Genomic DNA, 27275 nt, shown 5'->3' with positions numbered 1-27275 from the left:
AGTGTCCATGGCCTCAACCCACTCCATGCCAGGAGCACCCCCCAGTTGTGACAACCACAAATGTCCTTAGACATGGCTAAGTGTCCCCTGGGGACAGAATCACCCCTGGCTGAGACCCCACTGCTGTAGACCCAGCAAGGAAACTCAAGATCTCATTTAGGGTTTTAAAGAGTACACATGTATTTATAAAAATATATACAGTGTCCATATATATATACACACACACACACACACACACACACATATGTATATATATCCTTTGGCCAAGTGTAGTGGCTCACGCCTGTAATCCCAACACTTTGGGAGGCCGAGGCAGGCAGATCACTTGAGGTCAGGAGTTCGAAATCAGCCTGGCCAACATGGCAAAACCCTGTCTCTACTAAAAATACAAAAATTAGCTGGGCATGGTGGAGGGTGCCTGTAACGTCAGCCACACGGGAGGCTGAGACTGGAGAGTTGCTTGAACCCGGGAGGCGGAGGTTGCAGTGAGCTGGGATCATGCCATTGCACTCAGCCTGGGCAACAGAGCGAGACTCTGTCTCAAAAAAAAAAATATATATATATATATATATATACACACATACACACACACACACATACATATCTCCTTTATGGAAATACACAAGTATTTCCACAAGTACCTCCTTTATGGAAATATACACATACGCACATGTATCCTCTATAAGAATGTGTATTTCTCACTCCTGCAAATGCTTCAACTATAGATGGTAACATTCTGGAGTGGGGTTCCACCCAGAAATGGGGGTGATCAGAAAGACTGGATTTTTTTCCTCTGGATACAGTTGTATCGTCTTCATATGATCACTAATGGCTTCAGTAATTAAAGGAAAACTTTTAAAAAGTTGAATGCAATTCACAGAGCAGCTCAGGTAGGGTAGATAGGAACCCCAGCCCCCCATGGTAACCCCACAGCCACCACACCCAGAGAATAAAGGACATAAATCTTGCAGGCAAATGATTATACAGCAGTGCAGTGTGCACTCAGCCTCCCCCTGCCCCACACCTACTCAGCAAGGGGCTCACAATGTCAGCTCCCCGTGAACCTTGCAAGTGTCCCATATGGTCCCATTTTACAGATGAGAAACTGAGGCTGTAGAAAGGATGTTAAGGTCAAGTGAGTTAAAAGTCAGATAGGCCATTGAGGCTGGTACAGATAAAGACACACACACCACACAGAGTCACACACACCACACACTACAACCCACAGAGACGCACAGACACACATTGTGCAGACTCAGTTGCAGACACAGACTCCACATGACACACACCTACACACATACAAAGACACAAACACACACACACAGATTCACAAAAAACAGACCCATACATACATGATCACAGCCTTCCCCACATCTGACCTCAAATACCTCCTCAAAGAGGGGCGAGCAGAGACACACACACACACAGGCCCACATGGCACACACAGTCACAAATACACCCTCCCAACTCCCCACAGGACGCTTCTTTACAAGCACAACACAGGGACACAGCTGCCCCCACACAAGTGCAGACACAACCACAAACACGTGGGCACTTGTCCACAATCACACACACACTCCACACAAACCACACACTCTTACAAGCACACACACCCACAAGTGGAACCCTCCTGGTATTCCCACACAGGCACACACAGAGTCACATATGCGCCATCACAATGACACACAGCACGCCACCTCCCTGCTTCTCCCGAACCAGCTCTTCCCTGGGGCTGGGCTCTTGGCCCTGCAGAAGCGTGGTGGGGACAGGGAAGGGCAGGAGGGTGACATGTGGTTGTCCTCCCCCCCCCCCCGCAAGTGCGGTGTTTGTATCCGTGAGTGCGTCTGCCCATGTGTGTCTGTGCACGCCTGTGTGTGTGTGACATCTGTCTCTAGACAGGCCTGTGTGTCTATGTGAGTCTCTGTGTGGTTGTGTGTGCATAGTCGTACAGACACAGGCACCGTGAGGGAGTGTCGTGGGGGTGTGTGTGTGTAATTATGACTGCATGCACGTGTGTCCCACTGTGCACAGGACAGAAAATGGGGACAGAGGTGCATGCTGCATGCTGAAGGCCAGGGCGTCCCACCGTCCGTCCGGGAGTGCAGAGGGAGAGTGCTGAGTCTGAGGCTGGGAGTGGGTGTGGGGGATGGTGACGACCCAAGTGTGACCTTGAGTGTTGTGGAGGGAGGACTCCGTGTCATTGTGTGATGAGTTTTCTCTTCTTCTTGAAATCCCAAACAGCCCCCCATGATGGGACGTCAAGAAGAAAACAAGAGACACCCCCCTGGCCTTGGGGTTTTTATATTTAGAAAATTATATCAAACGCACAGGGGGTGTGGTGGGGGGGTGGGGAGCGGCGGGGATTCCCCTGGAGGTGAGAAAACAGCTCTCTGTGCCCACAGCCTCTGGTCCATTGGGGGCAAGTGCTGGAGGCGGCACTGCGGGACTGCGGGACCAGTCCCGGCGTCCCTGGGCTCTCCCTAGCATAGGATAAGAGGGGTCTCTTTAGCCACCCACCGGGCCCGTCCTAACCCCTGTTCTGCTGTAACCACCCACCCCTCGGGACTTCCACGGCCGCGCAGGGAGGGGGGAACCTCCGCCGCCCCGCCCCCCTCGGGGCAGGTCCCCGCGCAAGCGCAACCCCTGGCGAGCGACGTCTGCGAGGCGAGTGATCGTGATCGCGTCCCGGCGCCACCTCGTGCCCGAACCTCCAGCCAGGACCCCCTGGGTCAAGCGGATGGGGGACCCCGAAAACTGGGGGAAGTGGAGGGGACTTAGGGAGGAGGTAAAGGGACACAGTTTTGAAAAGGTAGAGGGAGCGCTCTTCCCCCGCCGCCCAGGCAGTCCCCAGTTACAGGATAAAAGGAACTGCGGGAGGCGAGGCCAGGGGTGGAAGGCAGACCCTTCCCTGGGGGGACACAGCGCCAGTCACTCGCACACAGCGAGCGGCACCCAACTGTCCCCTGGAACGCGGCCACTCGACAATTCTCCACTCCCTGGCGACCCCCCCTCAACCGCCGCACACCCACACGGGGACACCCCACGGTCACCCAGGGACACGCGGCCCCGCGGACACGCAGCCCAGCCATAGTTTCACGACACCGCCCCGCAGGGACGCGCGCACAGTCGCCCAGTTATCCAAAGACACAAGAGTGTCCCGCAGCCGCACAATGCGGGCGGCGCTCACAACAACACACGCCAGCACGTGGATGTGCAGACACACGCGGACGCAGAAAGCGGAGGAACCGACGCGCCAGGACCCGCGGCCCCACGGCAGGTATGCGACCACCGAGTCGCGCGCACCCCGGACGCTCCCCCAGGCGCCAGTGCCGGCCCATTACGGAGCGCAGGGGCTCCCACGCACCCCTAGAGGTGCGCACGACACAGACGCCAGTCGACCGGACACCGGAACCCCAAGTGCAGCCACCGCTGCTCCCGGGCCTGGGGCGCGCCCGGCCGAGTCCCAGGGGTCCCTCCCAGCTGGGGACCCCGTGTGCGCGGCAGCCGGGCCGGGGTCTGCCGAGGGGCGGGGCGGGGGCGGTGCGAGAGCAGGAGGGGCGGCTGCTCCTGCGCGGCGCCGAGCGCGGCCGCCCGCCCGGCTCCAAGTTCAAGGCGCCCGGCGGCGGCCGCGGCGCGCTCTCCGCCCCTCTCCGCAGCGGCCATTTTCCGCTAGCTGGCGCGCCGCGCTCGCCCGGGCCGGGGCACCCCGCGGGGGCCGCCGCGACCCCCGCCCCCCGCACCGCCCCGCCGTGCGCCCCTTCCTTGGCCTGGGCTCCCCCATGGACTGCGCCCTCGGGGGTCTTGCGCCCAGGGCCGCGCCCTCCCGCCAGGGGTCTGGCCCGGGGAGGGGGCGGGGGCCCGGCCTGGGGTTGCTGGGGCCTTCTCCGGGGAGCCCCGCCCTCCCCGCCAACTCCGCTGCGCCCGCCAGGGGCTCCCCACTTGGGGTCTCTCGCGGCGCCCCGCGCGCCAGCTCCGCCCCCAGCCGGGGTCGGGGGGGATCGTGGGTAGGGGTCCCGCGGCGACGGGCTACTGGGGGTCCCCGCCTTGAGCCCCTCCTCCGGGCGGCCCCCGCCCCTTGTCCCCCCAGACCTTGCAACTTTCGCCCGGAGCCCACGCACCACCCCAAAAAGTCCCCGGGCGAAAACGAAAGTGGGTGCGGCGACGTACCATGGCGCTGCTGCGAGGAGGCGAGGCCGGCGCCGGAGCGAGCGCGCTCGGTCCCCGGCGAGGGGGGGCCGCAGGCGGCGGGAGGAGGCGGCGAGGGAGGGCGCGCGGGGGAGGGAGCGAGCGCGCCAGGGAGGGGGCGCGCCGCGCCCGCCCCCCCGGCCCGCAGGACCCTCCCCTCGGCCCGCCCTCCCCCCGGTCCCGCGCGCCGCCCGCGCCTCAGGCTGCTCCGCGCCGCGGTTCCGGCTGTAGCGGCTCTGGCTGCGGCTCCATCCCCGGCCCGGCCCCCGCGAGGGGAGGCCCGGGGAACGGCGGCGGCGGCGGCGGTTGCAGGTCGAGGGGCCCCGGCCGGGCTCGCTGCGGAGCGAGCGGATCCACCTTCGCCGCTGCGCGCGCGCACACACACGCGCATACACACACTCGCGCGCAGGCGACTCGGGGACACCGGCGGGCCGGGCCTCCTCGACTCAGCCACGGACACATACACACCACACACGGACACGCGCAGAGATCCCCACGCGCGGCGCCTACAGCGTGTGACGGACACACAGCCCGTGGGTGTCCGCCGGGCACACGGGAACCCACGCTTGAAGCCGGTGAGGCATCTGGGACACACACCTTCTGCAGGAGGCCGACACAGACGCACACTCGCAGCCTGTGGGGCTGACACCCCGAGATCACACCGACGCACAGTCCCAGAAAGACACCCAGACCTCAGAGAGACCCACGCGCCGACCCCCAGGACCCCTCCCCCAGCCGCCCTGGCCTGTGACTGCAGGTGTCCGGGGGACACGCGGCTACACACACGCACAGCAGGGAAACGGGACAGACGGGGACACAGACACAGACTCCGACACCGAGGGCGACAGACCTGGGGGCGGGGGTCCCCTGGGGGTCCCGCGGGGGCTCCAGGCGGGGGGTGGCAGGGGAGTGCTCGCAGCGGCCCCCGTAGGAAGTGGGGGCAGCTGGCGCCCCCTCCCCCGGTCAGGATTAATGGCGAGGCCTCCGCAGCGGGGGAGGGGCCGGGCCAAGGTGGGTCAGCGCCCCCGCCCCTGCCGCGCGAGTCTCTGCGGGTTGGGACCGCCTGCCGCAGCGCCCCCCCAAGCGCTCTCCCGCAGTCCCCCTCCTCTGACAGCCGCAGAGTAGGCACCGCCCCCTCCCCCCCACCGGCTCTGCGTCTGGCGCAGCTGCGGGAGGTTGCAGGGGGTGACTGGTGAAAGGGGTTCTGTTACGGTCCTTCTGTCTGTCTTTCCCCAGTTCCCCCCTCACACACCCACACTGAGGATACAAGATTTCAGGGACCCCTTTGGGGGAGTGGTTCCCTGCTCCCCCAGGGAGGACGCCCAGGGTGAGGGTGGGAGCAGGCGGCACCCCAGGAGGAGGATCAGGCCCCGGAGCGCCCCTCCGGAGCGATGGCTGAGTCTGGGGGTTCTGGAAGTTGAGTCTGGCACTCTGGGAGCTGAGCAGTTCTAGGCGACGGTGATGCCAGCAGCTCTGCCCACATGGTGGGTGCTCAGTAAGTGTTGTCTACGCGAAGGATGTCTCAGCCAGCCCCGAGGCATTTACCCTGTGCCCTCATCTTCAGACGCTGAGGCTTTCCCATTTCATTTCTGCAGTCTTCACCCCATAGTTCAGAAGGAACCAATGAGGCCCAGAGAGGGGTCAACCTGGGGTCAACCAGCAGGGAGCCTAATGCTTTATCCAGGGGTGTGGCAGGTACCAAAGTTCTGCAGGCCCCCATCCCTCCCGCAAACCTGAGGCAGGACCGGCAAGGGAAGGGTTAGTGGGTTGGAGACCCTCCTACTCCCGCCTGTCCCTAATCGGCCTCTACTAATCCTCAGCCTGAATTCTCACTCCCTCCCCTGCCTCAGGGAATTAGGTACCTGCGGGTGAGGAGCAGAGAGGAGGGATGGGTTGATAGCAGCCAGGAAGTAATGAGGGGTGTAGAGACAGTGGAGCACTGATGCAGTGCCTCTCACCCATCATTTTCCCTACGAAGTCACCCCTGCACCTGCCTGGCATTGCGTGAAGTGCTTGACATGAACCTACTCACTTACCCCTCACCACAGCCCTCTGAAGTGGGTGCTACTACCATCAAGCCCATTTTACAGATGAGGAAACTGCATCTCAGAGAGGTTTCGACACTTGCCTGAGGTCACCGAGTTGAGAAGTGGTGATGGTCGGGAGCATCTAATTTTAGCATCTTTTGTGATCTCCATGGGCTTAGAATCTCCCAGATTATCAAGTCCTGGTTCCTTTTTACTTCACACTTCTTCCCTCAATCTGTCTATTTCCTCTCACATTTTATAACAAGCAGAGAGAAGAAGCGTGTGCTTTCAACACTTTGCTGGAAATTCCTCTAGGCTACATATCCAAGTGCACTGCTTGCAAATTCTACTTTCTGCATAACTATAGGCTACAACACAGCTAAATTTCTGCCCCTCCACATGAAGGGACCCCCTCTTTTTCATAGGGGCCAACTTGATGTTCTACTCTAGAACATTCCCCAGGGACAGCGTGATGAGCAAACATATTGAAAAGGTTTAGCCTTACAGAGACCAAAGAAAGGTGGAAAAACAATAAGAAGAATCTACCATGTTTTGGCACTCCTCAAAGTCACTGCAGATTTGTAAATGGATAAAACCGGTGCTGGTGAGGATGTGTTGAAACAGGCAGTTTCATCAGTGCTTGAATGGGTGTATGAATTGTAAAAGCAGTTTGACTTGTGTGGCACAGGCCTAAGACAGGCTCAGATTTTACGGTCTAAATTTTGGGAGCTTATTCTAAACTTGAGAAAACATATATATGGGCCAGGCTCAGTGGCTCACCTGTAATCCCTGTGCTTTGGAAGGCAGAGGTGGGAGGGTCACTTGAGGCTAGGAGTTTGAGACCAGCCTGGGCAACATAGTGAGAACTTATCTCTACAAAAAATTTTAAAAATTAGCTGGGCATGGTGGCACACACCTGTAGTCCCAGTTACGTGGGAGACTGAGGTGGGTGCATTGCTTGAGCCTTGAGATTGAGGCTGCAGTGAACTGTGATCACGCCACTGCACTCCAGCCTGGGCGACAGAGTGAGATCCTGTCTCAAAAAACCAGCAGGGGCTGCGTGTGGTGGCTCACGCCTGTCATCCCAGCACTTTGGGAGGCCGAGTGGGTGAATCACTTGAGGTCCAGGAGTTCGAGACCAGGCTGGCCAACATGGCTAAATCCCTTCACTATGAAAAATACAAAAATTAGCCAGGTGTGGTGGCAGGCACCTGTAGTCCCAGCTACTCGGGAGGTTGAGGCAGGAGAATCACTTAAATCCAGGAGGCAGAGGTTGCAGTGAGCTGAGAGCACACCACTGCACTCCAGCCTGGGTAACAGAATGAGACTCTTTCTCAAAATAAATAAAGAAACTAGATAAAAATCCCAACAAACCCAAAACCAACCAACCAAATAAGAACAAAAAACAAAAAAGAAAAGGTATGTATGCCCCTAAAAATGTTTGTTGCCATATACTCATGAAAATTGGTATAAAAATACTTTGTCTGTTGGTCGGGTGTGGTGGCTCACGCCTATAATCCCAGCACTTTGGGAGGCCAAGGCAGGCAGATCACAAGGTCAGGAGATCGAGACCATCCTGGCTAACATGGTGAAACCCTGTCTCTACTAAAACTACAGAAAAATTAACTGGGCATGGTGGCGGGTGCCTGTAGTCCCAGCTACCTGGGAGGCTGAGGCAGGAGAATGGCGTGAACCCGGGAGGCAGGGCTTGCAGTGAGCCAAGATCACACCACTGCACTCCAGCCTGGGCGACAGAGCGAAACTCTGTCTCCAAAACAAAACAAAACAAAACAAAAAAACCTTGTTTGTCATTATCACCCCATAGATCTTTTCAGACTTTTCCTAATCACCCCACATGAAAATTTAGTAATATAGATGTCCTGTATATTTGCTTATATACTATATGTATATCTGTGTTTTGCTGTGTTTTGTACATTAAAAGAGTAAGATTTTTTCACACCACCCTGCCAAGAACCAATTTTGCCTTTGTTGAGAATGCATGCCATAAAGAAAAGGAAAACCTTCTGATGGAATCTCATACAGTCTTTTAAAAAGAATCAGTTCCTTACTTAGAAGGGTGAGGCAGGAGGATCATTTGAGGTCAGGAGTTCAAAACAAGCCTGGGCAACATAGTGAGACCCCCACTCCCCCATCTCTTCAAAAAATGAATGAAGTTCCAATAAGAAAAAGACAATCACTCAAAAGAAAAATATGCAGGCCGGGCGAGGTGGCTTATGCCTGCAATCCCAGCACTTTGGGAGGCTGAGGCAGGTGGATCACGAGGTCAGGACATCAAGACCATCCTGGCTAACACAGTGAAACCCTGTCTCTACTAAAAAATACAAAAAATTAGCTGGGCGTGGTGGCGGGTGCCTGTAGTCCCAACTACTCAGGAGGCTGAGGCAGGAGAATGGCGTGAACCCGGGAGGCGGAGCTTGCAGTGAGCCGAGATCGTGCCACTGCACTCCAGCCTGGGCAACAGAGCAAGACTCCGCCTCAAAAAAAAAAAAAAAAAAAAAAAGATGTGCAAAGCCTGAGAAGGCATTTTAGAAAAGAGGAAACACAAGCATCTGACAAATACATGAAGAGATGTCCAACGTTGTTAGGAATCCAGGACATGTATGATAAAGTCACAGGCCCCGTTTTACTCCCATTTCACTGCCCGTTAGTTTAAAATGTCCAACAATACCAAGTGTTAGAAGCCACGGGTACACAAATCTCTTCCACACTGCAGTCTCTCTCAAAACAGACTGACATTAGCCACAACACTGAACATACATGTGCCAAATAACATAGCCTTTGCTCTCCTAGATAAATATCCACAGGAAATATGACCCAGGATATTCATGACTGTGCTATGCAAAAGGCAAAAACGGCCAGGCACAGTAGCTCCTGCCTATAATACTAGCACTTTGGGAGGATGCAGCAGGCAGATAACTTGAGGTCAAGAGTTCGAAACCAGGCTGGCCAACCTGGCAAAACCCTGTCTCTATTAAAAGTGCAAAAAAGAGGCCGGGCGCGGTGGCTCAAGCCTGTAATCCCAGCACTTTGGGAGGCCGAGACGGGCAGATCACGAGGTCAGGAGATCGAGAGCATCCTGGCTAACACGGTGAAACCCCGTCTCTACTAAAAAAAATACAAAAACCTAGCCAGGCGAGGTGGCGGACGCCTGTAGTCACAGCTACCCGGGAGGCTGAGGCAGGAGAATGGCGTGAACCCGGGAGGCGGAGCTTGCAGTGAGCTGAGATCCGGCCACTGCACTCCAGCCTGGGCTACAGAGCAAGACTCCGTCTCAAAAAAAAAAAAAAAAAAAAAAAAAAAAAAAGTGCAAAAAAGAAATTAGCTGGCGTGGTGGCAGGTGCCTGTAATCCCAGCTACTTGGGAGGCTGAGGCTGGAGAATCTCTTAAACCTGGGAGGCAGAGATTGCAGTGAGCTGAGATTGTGCCACTGCGCTCCACCCTGGGCAACAGAGTGAGACTCTGTCTTAAATAAATAAATAACCTAATGCAGAGGCCTGTAGTCCTACCTATTCAGGAGGCCGAGGCAGGAGGATCACCTGAGCCCAGGAGTTCCAGATTATAGTGTGCTATGATCATGGCTATGAATACTGCTGCACTCTAGCCTAGGCAAAAACAACATAATTTTCAAAAATCTCATGTATGTATTATATATTATATGTACATATATAATAATTATTATTATTACTTTTTGAGATAAGGTCTTATTCTGTCTCCCAAGCTGGAGTGCAGTGGCATGATCATGGCTCACTGCAGCCTCCAACTCCTGGGCTCAAGCGATCCTCCCACCTCAGCCTCCTGAGCAGCTGGGACTACAGGCATGCACCACCACACCCAGCTAATATTTGTATTTTTAGTAGAGATGGTGTTTCACCATGCTGCCCAGGCTGGTCTCAAACTCCTGGGCTCAAGTAACTCACCCGTCTCAACCTCTCAGAATGCTGGGATGACAGGCGTGAGCCACTGCGCCCAGCAAGAATTTTTGTTCCCCTTTGACAGAGTGATTTGGCTCCTGGGTCTCCACTGTAGGGAAGGAGACAGGCGTCTCAGGGCATTGACAGGAGCTGTCCAGCCTGAGTTCATATCCTGGGCAAGTCACCTCAACCTACAGAACCTCCGTTTTCACATCTGCAAAATGGGGAGTTTATGGGAGTTGGAGAGAGCATGAAATAAGTTGATATTTGCAAAGTGCCCAGAGATAGGACTTAACACATAGTGAATGACGTAAAAGTGATTGTTACATAAAAGCAAATCTAGCTTAAAACGCGAGGCTGTTCCTGCAGCTCCATCTTAGCAACTGGGAACAGCTTAAGTGTCCAGCAGTAGGGGACTGTGGAGGACATTTCACGAGATGGCACAGTGAGGCTTCCAAAAATTGGCAGTGGTCTGGGAGACATAATGATGATGGGATGTTTATAGGGGACAACATATGATATCATTTTTGTATGAACCATATATAATTTTTTTACCTTTGTGCATTTCTTTTTTGACACAGGGTCTTGCTCTGTCACCGACTGAAGTGCAGTGATGCATTAATAGTTCACTACAAGGCCGGGCGCGGTGGCTCAAGCCTGTAATCCCAGCACTTTGGGAGGCCGAGACGGGCAGATCATGAGGTCAGGAGATCGAGACCATCCTGGCTAACAAGGTGAAACCCCATCTCTACTAAAAATACAAAAAATTAGCCGGGCGTGGTGGCAGGCGCCTGTAGTCCCAGCTACTCGGGAGGCTGAGGCAGGAGGATGGCGTGAACCCGGGAGCTGGAGCTTGCAGTGAGCTGAGATCGCGCCACTGCACTCCAGCCTGGGCCACAGAGCCATACTCGGTCAAAAAAAAAAAAAAAAAAAGTTCACTACAGCGTTGTCTTCCTGGGCTCAAGGGATCCTCCTACCTCAGCCTCCTAACTAGCTGGGGCTACAGGAGTGCACCACCACACCTGGCTAATGTTTTAAAAATTTTTAGTAGAGGTGGGATCTGCTCTGTGGCCCAAGGTGATCTTGAACTCCAGGGCTCAAATGATCCTCTTGCCCTTGGCTTCCCAAAGTGTGGGGTTTACAGGCATGAGCCACCTCGCCCAACCTGAAACACATTTTTTCTTTATTGAGGTGGAGTCTCGCTCTGTCGCCCAGGCTGGAGTGCAGCGGCACGATCTCAGCTCACAGAAACCTCTGCCTCGTGGGTTCAAGTGATTCTCCTGCCTCAGCCTCCTGAGTCGCTGGGATTACAGGCGCGCACCACCACACCTGGCTAATTTTTGTATTTTTAGTAGAGATTAAAATGGGTTTTGCCATGTGGGCCAGGTTGGTCTCAAACTCCTGACCTCAGGTGATCTGCCTTCCTCAGGCTCCCAAAGTGCTGGGATTACAGGCTTGAACCACCACGCCCGACCTGAAACACATTTTGAATAACAATACCAGCACACTTTGTGCCCAGCATTGTTCAAAGTGCTCATGATACATTAACTCAGGGGTGTGCAGACTTTTTCTGTAAAGAGCCAGAGAGCAAATATTTTCATCTTCGCAGGACGTAGCATCCCCATCGCACCTGCTCAGGTGTGCCCTAGTGCACAAAAGCCACCATAGACGGCATGGCCATGAATAAACGTGGCCATGTGCCAGTAAAACTTTACACACACTGAAATGTGAATCACATGTACTTTTCACGTGTCACAAAGCGTTCTTTTGACTTCTTTCAACCGCTAAACAATGTAAAAAACCAAAACCCAGCAGGGTGGATCATAGTTGTCATTTTAGCACTTTGGGAGGCTGAAACAGGAGGATTGCCAGAGCCCAGGAGTTTGAGATCAGCTTGGGCAACCTAGAGAGATCCCATCTTCACAAAAATTTTAAAAATTAGCTGTGGGTGTGGAGCGCACCTGTAGTCCCAGCTACTCGGAAGGCTGAGGAGGGAGGATCACTTGAGCCCAGGGAGGCTGAGGCTCCAGTGAGCTATGGTGACACCACTACACTCCAGCCTGGGCCACAGAGGCAGAACTCATCTAAAAAAAAGTAAAAACTTTTAGAGGCCAAGGAGGGCGGATCACTTGAGGTCAGGAGTTTGAGACCAGCCTGGCCAACATGGTGAAACCTCATCTCTACTAAAAATACAAAAACTAGGCCGAGGCAGGCAGATGACTTGAGGGCAGCAGTTTGAGACCAGCCTGGCCAACATGGGAAAACCTCGTCTCTAACAAAAAATATTTATTTACTTATTTTTTTGAGATGGAGTCTCACTCTGTTGCCCAGCCTGGAGTGCGGTGGCATGAGCTCGGCTCACTGCAGCCTCCACCTCCAGGGCTCAAGCGATTCTCCTGCCTCAGCCTCTCAAGTAGCTGGGATTATAAGCGCGTGCCACCACAGTGGGCTCATTTTTGTATTTTTAGTAGAGGCAGGGTTTCACCATGTTGGCCAGGCTGGTCTTGAACTCCTGACCTTGTGATTCACTCACCTCCGCCTCTCAAAGTGCTGGGATTACAGGCGTGAGCCACTGTGCCTGACCAAAACTGCAATTACTTTGGCACCAACCTAATAGTATCATTCCCAGTCTACAGATGAGGAAGTTGAGGCACAGAGAAGTTGAAGCACTTTCTCAATGCCACACAGCCAACGTTAAGTCTGGGATTTGAATTTGGGCAAGTTGACTCACAAAGCCCATCTTCAGGTCCAATGGCTCTACCTTCTATCTCTTAGCAGCAAAAAAGGGCAGGAAAAGAAAGTGAGGGATGGCCGGGTGCAGTGGCTTATGCCTGTAATCCCAGCACTCTGGGAGGCCAAGGCAGGTGGATCACCTGGGGTCAGGAGTTCAAGACCAGCCTGGCCAACATGGTGAAACCCCGTCTCTACTAAAAACACAAAAATTAGCGGGGCATGGTGGTATGCCATGCCTGTAGTCCCAGCTACTTGGGAGGCTGAGGCAGAAGAATAGCTTGAACCCAGGAGGTGGAGGTTGCAGTGAGCTGAGATTGCACCACTGCCCTCCAGCCCGAGCGACAGAGCAAGATTCCATCTCAAAAAAAAAAAAAAAAAAAGAAAAAAGAAAAAAGAAACTGACGGATGAGGTTTGGGAACAGGAGAAAAGAGGTTAAAATTGCAACAGTGGGCCGGGCACAGTGGCTCACACCTGTAATCCCAGCACTTTGGGAAGCCAAGGCAGGTGGATCACCTGAGGTCAGGAATTCGAGACCAGCCTGATCAACATGGTGAAACCCCCTCTCTACTAAAAAAAAAACCCACGAAAATTAGCCGGGCGTGGTGGCATGCACTTGTAATTCCAGCTACTTGGAAGGCTGAGGCAAGAGAATTGCTTGAATTCGGGAGGCGGAGCTTGCAGTGAGCCGAGATCTGGCCATTGCGCTCCAGCCTGGGCAGCCCAGCGACACTGTTTCAAAAAAAAAAAAAAATTGCAACAATGGCTGTGTTGGCTGTTTTTTGTTTGTTTGTTTGTTATATTTTTTCCTCCTTCTCTACACTTTTGCAAGGGACATTATACAAATTGAGGGTGGGGGGAAAGCAGCCTCACAAGAAAAGCCACTGTGGCCACTTTTGCAGAATTTGCTCGGCCTTCAGACGTTTCTTCTGCAAGGCATCCTCAGTGCCCCTTGATCCTCCAGAACCCTGAGAGGTTAACAGCAGCAGGTATGAGCCCATTTTATAGATGAGGAAATTGAGGCCCACAGGTAGGTCTGCAGCCTTAATAACAGCTTAGGTAGTCAGGCCGCGGGTTCCGGCAATTATCCCATTTCATGCACAGACAGCCCCAGGCCAGGCAGGGGAGCCCTTATTACCTCGTTTGATAGAGGAGGCGTCAGATGAAGGAAATGGGTTACCCAGTGTCACACAATGGGACCGCTGGCATGGCCGGATCTGCTGGGGTCATGCCCCCGAGAGCGGGCTCTGGCACTAGGAAGGAACCGAGGCAGCCGTGCGTTCCCTGAAAACTCAGTGCTGAAGCTCCTGGAGCAAAGACTGATGACCAGGTTAGTCCAGCCGGCCCCACTGTGCCTGGGGCCCCTCCGTCCCTGCGCAGCTCCACAGGCTGGGCCAGAGTTCAGACACGCATAGCCCTTTCCCCTGCCTGGAGTTCTTTTATTTTATTTTTTTTTCTCTCTCTTTTTTTGTTTTGTTTTTTCGAGATGGAGTCTCTCTCTGTCTCCCAGGCTGGAATTGCAGCAGTGCAATCTTGGCTCACTGCAACCTCCGCCTCTGGGTTCAAGCTATTCTCCTGCCTCCTGAGTAGCTGGGATTACAGGCGCCTGCCGCCATACCCGGCTAATTTTTGTATTTTTAGTAGAGACAGGGTTTCGCCATGTTGGCCAGGCTGGTCTCGAACCCCTGACCTCAAGTGATCTTCCTGCCTCGGCCTCCCAAAGTGGTGGGATGACAGGCGTGAGTCACTGCGCCCGGCCTAATTTTTAAATTTTTGTAGACATAGGGTCTTGCTATGTTGCCCAGGCTAGTATTGAACTCCTGGCCTCAAGCGATCCTCCTGTCTTGGCCTCCCAAAATGCTGGGTTGACACTGGGTGCTGGGTGGGTGAGGCCACCTTACCCAACTGATAACTCATGGTTTAACACAAACTTTCTAAGGATAAAAGTGATTGCAGAAGATCCAGAATGAATGAAATATCGATATTTAAATAAAGATTGATTACACACCAGGTGCAGTGGCTCACGCCTGTAATCCTAGCACTTTGGGAGGCCGAGATGGGCAGATCACAAGGTCAGGAGATCGGGTCCATCCTGGCTAACACGGTGAAACCCCATCTCTACTAAAAATACAAAAAAATTAGCCGGGCGAGGTGGCGGGCGCCTGAAGTCCCAGCTACTCGGGAGGCTGAGGCAGGAGAATGTCGTAAACCTGGGAGGCGGAGCTTGCAGTGAGCCGAGATCGTGCCACTGCACTCCAGCCTGGGCGACAGGGCGAGACTCTGTCTCAAAAAAAAAAAAAAAAAAAAAAAAAAAAAACAGAAAAAACAAACAAACAAAAAGATCGATTACGTATTACTGATTTGGGGGTTTATTTTGGCCTTAGGCCGCAGCACGACTCTTCTTGGCCCTGTAGGTCCATGGGGCTTGAAGTCCAGATCCCAGGTGGTGCCCGGAAGGAGACTGAGGTAGACGAGAAAGGCATTCCAGGAGGAGAGGACGGCCAAGCTAAGGTCTGGAGGTAGAAAGCCTGTCGAGCCACTCGTGGGAGAGGTGGCAGCTGCCAGCTGCGGGCCGTGAAGGCCGCATCTGATGCCCTTTGAGCGGGCCACCCCCTTTCCGCTTTTGCAAAATGCTGGGAAGGGGGTGGAAGAGCCTCTGTCCTCTCTTCCCGCCCAGAGTGTGATTTTTCAGGGTGAGCCCAGCCTCGGCTTGGCTCCAGTTCCTTCTTCCTGCCAACAGCTCTCTCTCTCCTCCTTTTGATTCTGTTGTGGAGTTGGGGAAGGGGGGGCGAGGATGAAGGGAAGACAAAAAAAGCACTCCGTCTCCTTCTTCCCCCACCGCTCCGGGAGGAATTTGACATGGCAATGGGCCCGGTCCTCGCCCTCCCTGGAGCTGCCCTCGCCAGCTATGACGTGGCCGCTCCGGGGATCTTCCGAGGATGGCACTGGCTTCCCAGCCCCAGGCACAGGGGCATGGAGGGGGGCTCCCTGCCTCAGTTTCCTCACTGGGAGGGCAGCAGGACTGCTCCACAGACCCTGGGTCCTCTCAGACTTGGCTCGGCCCCCATCCCCACCGCCTGTGACATCTGTTCATTGTTGAAAACCTCGTGGAGTTTCGGGGTTTTGCTGGTGGCGAATCCAGAGCTAAAGGCGGGGACCCTGGGCCAGAAATAGGGAAAGAGGGGGCTCGCCGGGGCCTTGCCTCCCACCCCCACCAAGATGGTCTGAGCTGGGTTTACAGGCTGAGTGGGGGGTCGGGACCCCGTGGCATTTCTGCACCCACCCACATAGACCCATCCCCACCATCTCCAGGGAAGCCATCCCACAGGACAGCCTCTGGCCAGAACCGAGCTCAGGCAACCTTGTGGCATGAAGATCCCCCTACACAAGTGTGGCCACTGCCGGGCTTACGACCCCTCCTCTGATTCAAGAAGAAAATCACCAGGACTCCTGCTCGGCCGCTGGTGTGATGAGGGGCTGAAGGCTGCTGGAGGTGGCTGGTCCTGCCTGCTCTTCCCTCTCCCACCCAAAGGACCTCTGGGGCTCCCCCAGGGCTGAGGAGGGTGGCTAGAGTGGGAGAAGGAGGGCAAAAAGGGAGACAGGGACTGATCTGGAACACGGAGGGGATAAGGATAACAACCGCCTTTCAACAACTCATGTACCCGCATTTATTGGGCACCCGCTGTGTGCCAGGCCCTGTTCTGGGTTCTGGGGTTACTGCTACTAAGAACAAAACAAAGTTCTTGCCCTCATGGCTCTGATAATCAGATGGGGAAACAGGCAGTGACCAGGACACAGAGGGAAAGTGGACAGCGTGCTGCGAGTCGTACTGAGGAAAAGGAGGCCAGGGAAAGAGGGAGGCGGGTGGGGCAGGCTTAAGGGTGCAATTTTTTTTTTTTTAAAGACAGAGTCTTGTTCTCTCACCCAGGCTGCTGGAGCACAATGGTGCAATGTCGGTTCACTGCAACCTCCGCCTCCTGGGTTCAAGCAATTCTGCCTCAGCCTCCCAAGTAGCTGGATTATAGGCCCCCGCCACCACACCCGTCTAATTGTTTGTGTTTTTAGTAGAGACAGGGTTTCGCCATGTTAGCCAGGCTGGCCTCGAACTCCTGACCTCAGGTGCTCCATCCCCCTCAGCCTCCCAAAGTGTTGGGATTACAGGCATGAACTACCACGCCCGGCCAAGGGTGCAATTTTAAGAAGCTGAGAATTGAAGGAGGCAAGGGAGGAGCCATGGGGAGCGTGGGGGGAAGAGCGTTCCAGGTCTGTGCAAAGGCCCTGGGACAGGATGATGCCTGGCGTGGAGGAACAGGAGGAGGCCTGTGTGGCTGGAGCAAAGTGAGCGACAGGGAGTAAGTGGGGAGGGGAGGGCAGGGAGGGGACAGAACAGGTTGTGCAGGACTTCGTAGGCTACAAGGAGCACCTGGGCTTTGATCCTGATAGAGGTGGGAGCCATGGAGGGCTGCGGGCAGAGGAGGGTTGGACCCTGACTCAGGTGCTCACAGGCACCCTCTGGCTGCTTCAGGTAGGACAGGCCTTGCAGGGGTGAGGGTGGGAGTGGGGCATCCGGGCCGAGGGGACGTCACAGGCCCAGGCGGGCTATGACGGGGCTGGACCTTGGTGGGAGCTGTGTTCCTGCCATGTGCCGGCCACTGTGTGGGGTCCTTCCCTCCCCTCTGCATCGGGCCCCCAGGTAGGCATTCTCATTCCCCTGTTTGATGGATGAGGAGACTGAGGCTCAGAGAGGGAAAGGACCTGGCTCCAGTCCCACATCACATCCCTCCACTGCCTAAAGCCCTCCATGGCTCCTCACCGCCCTCCAGGCAACAGAGTCCTCCCTGAGGGCCACAAAGCCCTGCCTGACCTGCCCTGTCCCTCCCTGCCCTCGCCTCCTCCCTCTCTCCCTCTCCTCCCTCTGCTGCAGCCACAGGGGCCTCCTCGCTGTTCCTCCAACACATCAGGTGCCGTCCTGCCCCAGGCTGTTTGCATGGGCTGTTCCCTATGCCTGGAGGGCCCTTTCTCCAATGTGGCTGTTTCTCTACATTCTACATCCACCTTGTTCATCATCACATCCTCAGTGACTAGCACGTAACAGAGGCTCAATAAATTTTTTTTGTTTTTGTTTTTTTGCTTTTGAGACGGAGTCTCACTCTGTCGCCCAGGCTGGAGTGCAGTGGCGCGATCTCGGCTCGCTGCAAGCTCCACCTCCTGGGTTCACGCCATTCTCCTGCCTCAGCCTCCCGAGTAGCTGGGACTACAGGTGCCTGCCACCACGCCTGGCTAATTTTTTTTGTATTTTTAGTAGAGGTGGGGTTTCATCATGTTAGCCAGGATGGTCTCGATCTCCTGACCTCGTGATCCGCCTGCTTCGGCCTCCCAAAGTGCTAGGATTACAGGCATAAGCCACCATGCCCGGCCTCAGTAAATGTTTAATGAGGCCGGTCGTGGTGGCTTACACCCATAATTCCAGCACTTTGGGAATTTGAGGCCAAGGTGAGAATTCCACTTGAGGCCAGGAGTTTGAGACCAGCCTGGGCAACATAGCGAGACCCCTGTCTCTGTTTAATAAATAAATACATAAAGGGTTAATAAGTGGCATTGAAATGTTAAGGAGAATCCTGGCTCTGGGTAGGTGGTAACAGTCTGGGGGCACACCTCTGAGAAGGTTGCTCTCCCAGATCGACCCTCAGTGCCCACGCATCAGGAAGCATCAGCTGACCTGCGTCTGCAACCAACAGAGTGAAGAAGAAATTTTAGGATCAAAGCCGTTTCATGGGGCCAATGGACTTCACTTGGGGGGGCGTGGCCTTCCTCACTGGGAGATTCTCATTGGCCAGGACATATGCAGCCATCTTCTGATAGGCCACACAGCAAGGCAGCCGTCTCTGATTGGGCCCTGCTTTCCGGTAGCCGTCCCACGCCTGGGGTTCCACCGGTTGTCCCGGTGCCCAGGTGTGAGTTGCATTTTTCTTTCCAGGCGGTGCCCACGGGGCTGAGGCCGTGGCAACTGCTCAGGCTTGCCGGCATGCCGCCCTCAGATTTTGCAACAGTGGCATGTCCTGGGCCCCTGCTGGCAGTTCCTGGAACCCTGGCATGGCCAGAGCTGTTGGCCTCCACCCCTGCTTGGCTGTGCCCAGAGTCATGCCCAGTGCAGAAGCTAGCTCCACCCCACTGTGCTGTGTGACCCTGGGCTAGACCTGCCCCTCTCTGAGCCTTTATTCTCTTCTGCTAAACGGGAACTTTGAACAGTCACCACGATGCTGGGCGGTGATTCTCAGCGGGGTAATTCTGCCCCCCAGGGGACACTTGGCAATGTCTGGGGACATATTTGGTTGTTATGACTGGGACAGGGGTGGGTCGGTGGGCGGGGGGAGTTGCTGCTAGCATGCAGTAGGTGGAGGCAGGGATGTTACGCAACCTCCCGCCATGCACAGCACATTCCCCAGCACACACATGCCAATCTGGCTCAGATGTCCACAGTGCTGAGAACCCAGCTGCAGAAAGCTAGCAGTTTTGGAAACGGGAAGACGTCATGCCATGGAAGGAGCTGCGTCATTATTTTTTTTATTTACTCAACATACATTTATTGACTTGCTACAATGGGCGAGTCCTTTAGAGGGCTGGCTTTTTATTGCATTTTTTAAATGTTTTAATTTTAATATTTATTTATTTATTTATTTATTTATTTATTTATTTGAGACAGAGTCTCACTCTGTCACCCAGGGTGGAGTGCAGTGGCCTGATCTTGGCTTGCTGCAACCTCTGCCTCCTGGGTTCAAACAATCCTCCTACCTCAGCCTCCCGAGTAGCTGGGATTATAGGCTAGTTTTTGTCTTTTTAGTAGAGATGAGGTTTTGCCATGTTGGCCAGGCTGTCTTGAACTCCTGACCTCAGGTGATCTGCCCGCCTCGGCCTCCCAAAGTGCTGGGATTACAGGTGTAAGCCACCGCGCCTGGCCTGTTTTAGAGATAGGGTTTTACTCTCTTGCCCTGGCTGGAGTGCAGTGGTGCAATCATGGCTCACTTCAGCCTTGAACTCCTGGGTTTAAGACATCCTCCCGACTCAGCCTCCCAAGTAGCTAGGAGTGCAGGAATGCACCACCCGCCTGACTAATTTTTTAATTTTTGTAGAGACAGGGTTTTGCTCTGTCACCTGGGCTGGAGTGCAGTGATGCGATCATAGCTTCCTGCAGCCTCAAATTCATGGGCTCAAGTGATCCTCCCACCTCAGTCTCCTGAGTATAGGGCAGGCTTCATTTAACCTCATGGCCGGGTGCGGTGGCCATGCCAGTAATCCTAGCACTTTGGGAAGCCAAGGCAGGTGGATCACCTGAGGTCAGGAGTTCGATACCAACCTGGCCAACAAGGTGAAACCCCATCTCTATTAAAAATACAAAAATTAGCTGGGTGCAGTGGCGGGTTCCTGTCGTACCAGCTACTTGGGAGGCTGAGGCAGGAAAATGGCTTGAACCCAGGAGGCAGAGATTGCAGTGAGCCAAGATCGTGCCACTGCACTCCAGCATGGGTGACAGAGTGAGACTCTTGTTTTGAAATAAATAAATAAATAAATAAATAAATAAATATCCTCGTTACAGTGTTGGGAGATGAGGACAATGACAGGTTTATTGTGCACCTACCATGTGCCAGGCACTTTCACAGATGAGTCCAATCTTATGACTCCTGACATAGCCACTTCTCACCCCGTTTTACAGATATGTAAACTGAGGCACCAGTTCACAGTCGCACATTGAGTCCAAGGCCAACTGAGGCTCCCTCTACTTCAGTGTCTCTGTCCTGCCCCTGGGCTGTCTGTCCTCTGCCTGGCAACCCCTGTACCCACCTCTCCAGGCTGCCCTGGGTTCGACAAGAGGGCATGGTAGGCGCCTGATGAATGCGTCTGGCTTGGATACAGGGATAGCCTCCTTGGTTCAGCCCCCATGCCTAGCCTGGATTGATTGTCCTTGCCACCTCTTCACACACAGCCCCCAAAGACAGTGTTTTTTTGTTGTTTTTTTTTGAGACGGAGTCTCGCCCTGTCGCCCAAGCTGGAGTGCAGTGGCACAATCTCGGCTCTCTGCAAGCTCTGCCTCCTGGGTTCATGCCATTCTCCTGCCTTAGCCTCCTGAGTAGCTGGGACTACAGGTGCCCGCCACCACGCTCAGCTAATTTTTTGTATTTTTAGTAGAGACAGGGTTTCACGGTGTTAGCCAGGATGGTCTTGATCTCCTAACCTCATGATCCGCCCGCCTTAGCCTCCCAAAATGCTGGGATTACAGGCATGAGCCACCGTGCCTGGCCTGTCCCATTTTACAGATAGGGAAACTGAGGCTGAGAAAGAAAGGGGTCTGTCCCAGGGATCCATGGCCACATGCAACACACAGGCTTCTAGGTCCCCTCACACTCGCACCCAGGCCGTGCAGGGCACCATGGTGGGACTCACATCCCAAGTGTGGAGGCTGCTGCTTCTGTTTCTGCTGATTCAAGCCTCCAACCCCTCCTGCAGCCCTCCCAGGAGGTGGGGCTTGCTCAGGATGTGGTTCAGGGTCTGTTTGGGCTCACCCCTAGAACCCTCCCTTTCAGTCTTCCACACAGGTAGGGAGGAGAAGCCCAGCAGAAAGAGGGATGAGGGATAGACAGCTGGTAACACTTCCTGGGTTTGGCGATCCATGGGGCAGGACAGCTACCCAATGTTTCTCCCTCACTGGACACATTACATGTTCTTAAAAGTGAAGTACTTTGGGAGGCCAAGGCGGGAAGATCACCTGAGGTCAGGAGTTTGAGACCAGCCTGGCCAACATGGCGAAACCCTGTCTCTATTAAAAATACAAAAATTAGCCGGGCGTGGTGGCGGGTGCCTGTAATCCCAGCTACCTGGGGGGCTGAGGCAGGAGAGTCGCTTGAACCTGGGAGGGGGAGGTTGCAGCGAGCCGAGATCACACCACTGCACTCCAGCCTGGGTGACAGAGCAAGACTCTGTCTCAAAAAAAAAAAAAAAAAAAAAAGACACAGAGCAATGAGCAGGTGGATGACGGCCCCTGTGGAGTAGACAGGGAAACTGAGGCTCAGCCCTTTGCCCATGGGCATTGGGGCTCCAGGCCAGGGAGCTGGTGCCCTGAGTTCTCTGAAACCCTCTGGATACTGTGGAAAGAGCTGGACTTTGGAGGCTGGCTGAGCTGGCCCTGGTTTTCCTGCTGGTGTGCTATGCAGTTTTGGATGAAGACGTGGAACCAAGCTTGGCCCTGCCCAGTAGGGGAAAGAGACCACAGAGCATGGCAGAAGAGTCTACCCCAGCCCCTCTGCCCCGTGGGCCTGGCACTGTGGGTGTGGGCACAGGCATCACCTGGCTCTCCAGAGCCTGCCCTCACACTCCAGGCCCTCATGCCCGGCCTGGCGGAGCCCCAGGGAGCCAGCCTCTGAGGTCGCAGTCACAGCCTTCCGGCATCTATCCCTTCACAGATGGAGAAACTGAGGCCTGGGGTGCTAGGCCCTCACAAGGTGGGCGATATGAAGGGTGGCGATGCTGCCTACAGGTTCTGGAGTCCTCCCGGCTGAGGGTATTTCCCCGGCCCAGCCTCTCTCACCGTATCCCATGAATGAACTTGCCCAGGCTGCTCCTGTTTTCTGAGCCTCAGTTTCTCCATCTGTCCAAGAGGATCCGCTAACATGCCTGGCAGGAGTCACAGCACGGAAGTGAGTCACCCACGTCTGTGCAGAGATGTTGTGATTTCCAGCCCTGCAGAGCCCACAGAGGGCCCATTGCCTGACCCCTCCGCCCACATCCCGGCAGTCATGTCTTCAGAGGTTCAAATCTCGGCTCTGCCACTTACAGACCACGGGACCTTGGGCAGATGGCGGCCTTGCTTAACGCCTCAGTTTCGCTATCTATAAAATGGGGACAGTCATATGACTGGCTGTCACTAAGTTTGCCACAGAGACCTTCCCTGCAAGCCTGCACTCCCTTCCAGGGCAGGGCTGGGGTCTCCTCTTTGCACCATTGCGGGGGCACCGTCCACCCCCTACCCACAGCTTTGAAAAGCCCTGAAGAACCAGAGTCTCCCTCCCTCAAGATGAGAGGCAACTCCTGCTTTTCTTGCTCTAAAAATGGAATTCTGGCCGGGTGCGGTGGCTCGTGCTTGTAATCCCAGCACTTTGGGAGGCCGAAGCAGGTGGATCACCTGAGGCCAGGAGTTCGAGACCAGCCTGGCCAACATGGTGAAACCCCGTCTCTACTAAATATACAAAAATTAGCTGGGCGTGGTGATGCACGCCTGTAATCCCAGCTACTCAGGAGGCTGAGTCAGGAGAATCGCTTGAACCTGGGGGGCAGAGGTTGCAGTGAGTCAAGATCGCATCACTGCACTCCAGCCTGGGCAACAGAGTGATACTCTGTCTCAAAATTAATTAATTAATAAATAAAATAAATTAATTAAAAAAGGGAATTCTAGCCAGGCATGGTGGCTCACACCTGTAATTCTAACACTTTGGGAGGCTGAGGCAGGCAAATCAGTTGAGGTCAGGAGTTCAAGAACAGCCTGGCCAACATGGTGAAACCCTGTCTCTACTAAAAATACAAAAAAAAAAAAAAAATTAGCCGGGCTTGGTGGTGCATGCCTGTAATCCCAGCTATTAGGGAGGCTGAGGCAGGAGAATCACTTGAACTTGGGAGGCGGAGGTTGCAGTGAGCCAAGATAGTGCCACTGCACTCCAGCCTGGACAACAGAGCGAGACTCTGTCTCAGGAAAAAAAAAAAAAAAAAAAAGGGAATTCCTTGGCCTTTGCCCTTTGCCCTCTGACCTCCAGCCTCAGTTTGGGGGCAGCCAGTACACAGTCTCCCAGTCAATGGCCGAAAGAAGCAGGGTGATGGTCCTGGCAGCCCAGGGACATATCTGGATGGGGGAACTGAGGCCAGAGCTGGCTGGACACTCAGGGTGGCATGGTGGAACAGCCTAGGGTACGGGGGCCCTTCCTTGGGGAGGAAGCCCTGGGATCAGGGATGGGATCCCTCTGCCACTGGAGGTAGGGAGCAGGCAGCTGGTACCCAAGGTGGGTGGGTAAAGACAGGAAGTCGGTTACAGAGGGAGCCCGTCGGTTACTGAGGAGGCAGTTGTTGGCACTTTGATTTCCTGCCGTGCCGCAGGTTATGTAAAGGGCTGGGAGTGGCCGGACACCCCGGCACCCCACCCACCCTGTGCCACCCCGGGGCTTGTCTTACAGAGAAGGGAAGCAGAGGCTCGGAGTGGGATGTTTGGGAGCTTGCGGCCATCGGGCAGGAACGTGAGCCTGGGCCCCTGGGGACCTGGCACCGTGACCTCAGTTCTCTGTCCCCCGCCCCCAGCCTCCCTCCACTGGGCTCCATGGGGGTGCAGGGTGGGAGGTTCCCAGCCTGGTTTCTCAGCTCCCAGCCCTGCCTCTGACTTGCTTTGGGAACATCGACATCAATTACCCATGTGTGCAATGGGCCTGGTTTCTTTGTTTACTTTTTTTTTTTTTTTTTTTTTGAGGCTGAGTCTCGCTCTGTCGCCCAGGCTGGAGCGCAGTGGCGCGATCTCGGCTCACTGCAAGCTCCGCCTCCTGGGTTCCCGCCATTCTCCTGCCTCAGCCTCCCGAGTAGCTGGGACTACAGGCGCCGCCACCACGCCCGGCTAATTTTTTTGTATTTTTAGTGGAGACGGGGTTTCATTGTGTTAGCCAGGATGGTCTCGATCTCCTGACCTCGTGATCCTCTCGTCTCGGCCTCCCAAAGTGCTGGGATTACAGGCTTGAGCCACCGCGCCCGGCCTACTTATTTTTTTTTTAATTTTTAATTAATTTATTTTTTTTTTTTTGAGACAGAATCTTGCTCTGTGTCCCAGGCTGGAGTGCAGTGTCTCGATCTCGGCTCACTGCAAGCTCCGCCTCCCGGGTTCACGCCATTCTCCTGCCTCAGCCTCCTGAGTAGCTGGGACTACAGATGCCCGCCACCACACCCGGCTAATTTTTTTTGTATTTTTAGTAGAGATGGGGTTTCACCGTGTTAACCAGGATGGTCTCCATCTCCTGACCTCGTGATCCGCCCGCCTTAGCCTCCCAAAGTGCTGGGATTACAGGCGTAAGCCATCGCGCCCAGCCTAATTTTTATTTTTTTTTCTTTTTTAGACTGAGTCTCACTTTGACACCCAGGCTGGAGTGTAGTGGTATGATCTCAGCTCACTCCTCCTCCTGGGTTCAAGCAATTCTTCTGTCTCAGCCTCCTAAGTAGCTGGGACTACAGGTTCACACCACCATGCCCAGCTAATTTTTGTATTTTTAGTAGAGATGGGGTTTCACCATATTGGTTAGGCTGGTCTCGAACTCCTGACCTCAGGTGATCCACCTGCCTCGGCCTCCTGAAGTGCTGGGATTACAGGCGTGAGCCACCGCGCCCGGCCGTTTTTTACTTATTTTATTTTCCTTTAGTTAGCAGATACTTTCATGTTAATGTATGTCAGGGCCTGTTCTAAAATGCATAGCCAGGTGCGGTGGCTCATGCCTGTAATCCCAGCACTTTGGGAGGCCGAGGCAGGTGGATCACGTGAACCCAGGAGTTCAAGACCAGCTTGGGCAACATGGGAAAACCCCATCGCTACAAAAAAATAAAGTAATATAAATTAAGAATAAATACATTGTAAGGATTAACATGATTAATCCTCTTGGGAGGTCTGACTGCTGTGATGATCTCCACTTTACAGATGGGGAAACTGAGGCACAGAGCAACCAAGCAGCACAGGTGGCAGAGGTGGTAAAGGAGGGGTCAGGAGGGGAACCCAGGCCTCTCTGTGGGTGGACTGCCCTGATGGTGGGAGGTTCATGTTGGCCTCCCCAGGACACAGACGGAAATACTGGGTCTTGGTGAGGGCCAGGGCCTGGCTCGGAGTCAGCGGTGGGTGGGCACAGAGCCAGACACCCCTGGTTGCCCTCTCTGGGTGATGGTGCCCAACCTTCCACATCAGAGCACCCACTGGGTGTTGTGGACATCCGGGAGGCCCGACTGGCCACCAGTCACGGTGCTCCAGGGCCAGTCTGAGGGCGAAACTGTTGCCCGGGTGTCTGCAGTGTGGGCTGGGGCCAGGCAGCAGCTCTCACGCGGCATCCACCATGGGCCACGCTCACTCCTTGCATGGGCGTGTTCTCAACAACCTGGGGGTTGGGACCACAGGGATCCCATTTTTTTGGAAGAGGAAGCTGAGTGCTGAGTGGAGAAGCCACATCCCAGGGGCCCAGCAGAGTCTGAGCCTGACTCAGTGCCCTTGGCCTTGGCCTCTCAGACTCACTCCACTGGCCAAGCCTGTCCAGCCCCTGCCACTGGCAGGACTTGGTGTGTGTGGTGGGGGGAGGAGCAGGGGGAGGGTGGCTGGGAAACCAGGTAGGGGTGTGGCCAGAGTGGGGGGTGCTGGGTCTGCAGCCCCCTCCCTCCCGGAGGAGGCCTAGCCCGGAGCACCCCACCCCTGGCCCCACTGGCAGAGCGATTAAAGAGAGAAGGATGAGGGGAAAAGCCTGAAAGAATTAAACAAACAAAGGGAGAGGTCGGTTTATATAATCTCTGGTACAACGTGTCCTCTTGAGCCAGGATTAGGCCCTGGCGTTTCCCAGGCAGCCGTGGGGGCGGGTGGCAGACACTCTGCTCCCTCCTCGCTCTGTCCCACTGCCTGCCCTGGCTGCCTCCCTCCCCGTGGGGGCCCTGTTGTATCCCCAGGTTGGGGAAGCTCCAAGGGGGGGCCAGGTCCAGCTGGGAGGATGCCAGCTCTCCCTGGGAGGTGGGGGCAGGTCCGGGAATCATGCCATCTGGCAGATCCACTTCCAGGCTTGCCCTACACAACCAGCTCACAACCTTGGACAGACCTGAGAACTTGGTTTCTCTTCTGGGAAATGAATTTGTGGGGCTATAGGTGTTTGGAGCCTGGTACGCAGTTGGTGCTAAATAATTGCATGCCTCTGATACCTGTGGAAGCTGGAATCGGGGCTATAATCACGATCAACTTGGCGTCAACAGTAACAGTCACAACAATAATAAGATCTAATGATAGTTTCATTTCTCTGTAGCATTCATCCTTCTTGGACATTAACATTTTAATTCACGGTTTGCGTCTCTCCCTGGAGTCCCAACCCCTTGAGAAGGACAGGTGTCTGTGTCACTTTTGTTTGCTGCTGGATCTCCTGTGTCTAGGACAGAGCTGGACCCGCAGCAGGTGCCTTGAACATACTTTGGCAACTGAGGGCTGAACCGTTCATGTATATTGACTGCCCACTCAGGACCACGCACTGCGCTTAGCACAACTGTATTGCATTTGAGCATCGTGAAACCGGCCATGAGGGTGCTCCATTATTCCCTTTTTTCCAGAGGGGGAAACTGAGGCTCAGAGAAAATGAGTGACCCGCTCAGAGT

General features: G+C 54.7%; 1 protein-coding gene and 1 long non-coding RNA gene across 14 annotated transcripts in view; both read right to left on the bottom strand.

The window, feature by feature from the left end:
- NFIC (nuclear factor I C) overlaps positions 1–4201 on the bottom strand; it is a 112096-nt gene extending 107895 nt beyond the window's left edge. For all 13 annotated transcript variants that reach the window (XR_013409459.1, XR_013409461.1, XR_013409464.1 and 10 more), the window contains exon 1: positions 4168–4201. Coding sequence is in view for 10 of the 13 variants with exons in the window: in XM_028839220.2 (XP_028695053.1) it covers positions 4168–4170 (3 nt within the window). In the remaining 3 variants the exon portion in view is untranslated. The remainder of the gene's footprint in view (positions 1–4167) is intronic.
- Positions 4202–11205: 7004 nt separating this feature from the next.
- On the bottom strand, positions 11206–25513 carry LOC144336995 (uncharacterized). The gene is made up of 2 exons (XR_013409547.1): positions 25398–25513; positions 11206–12245 (listed from the first exon to the last, which is right to left on the bottom strand). It is a non-coding gene; the product is annotated as an uncharacterized LOC144336995 (long non-coding RNA).
- Positions 25514–27275: the final 1762 nt, after the last annotated feature.

This window comes from Macaca mulatta, chromosome 19 (genome assembly GCF_049350105.2).
Source record: "Macaca mulatta isolate MMU2019108-1 chromosome 19, T2T-MMU8v2.0, whole genome shotgun sequence".
In the NCBI taxonomy this organism is placed as follows: Eukaryota; Metazoa; Chordata; class Mammalia; order Primates; family Cercopithecidae; genus Macaca; species Macaca mulatta.
This window is presented reverse-complemented; position numbering and strand designations above follow the sequence as displayed.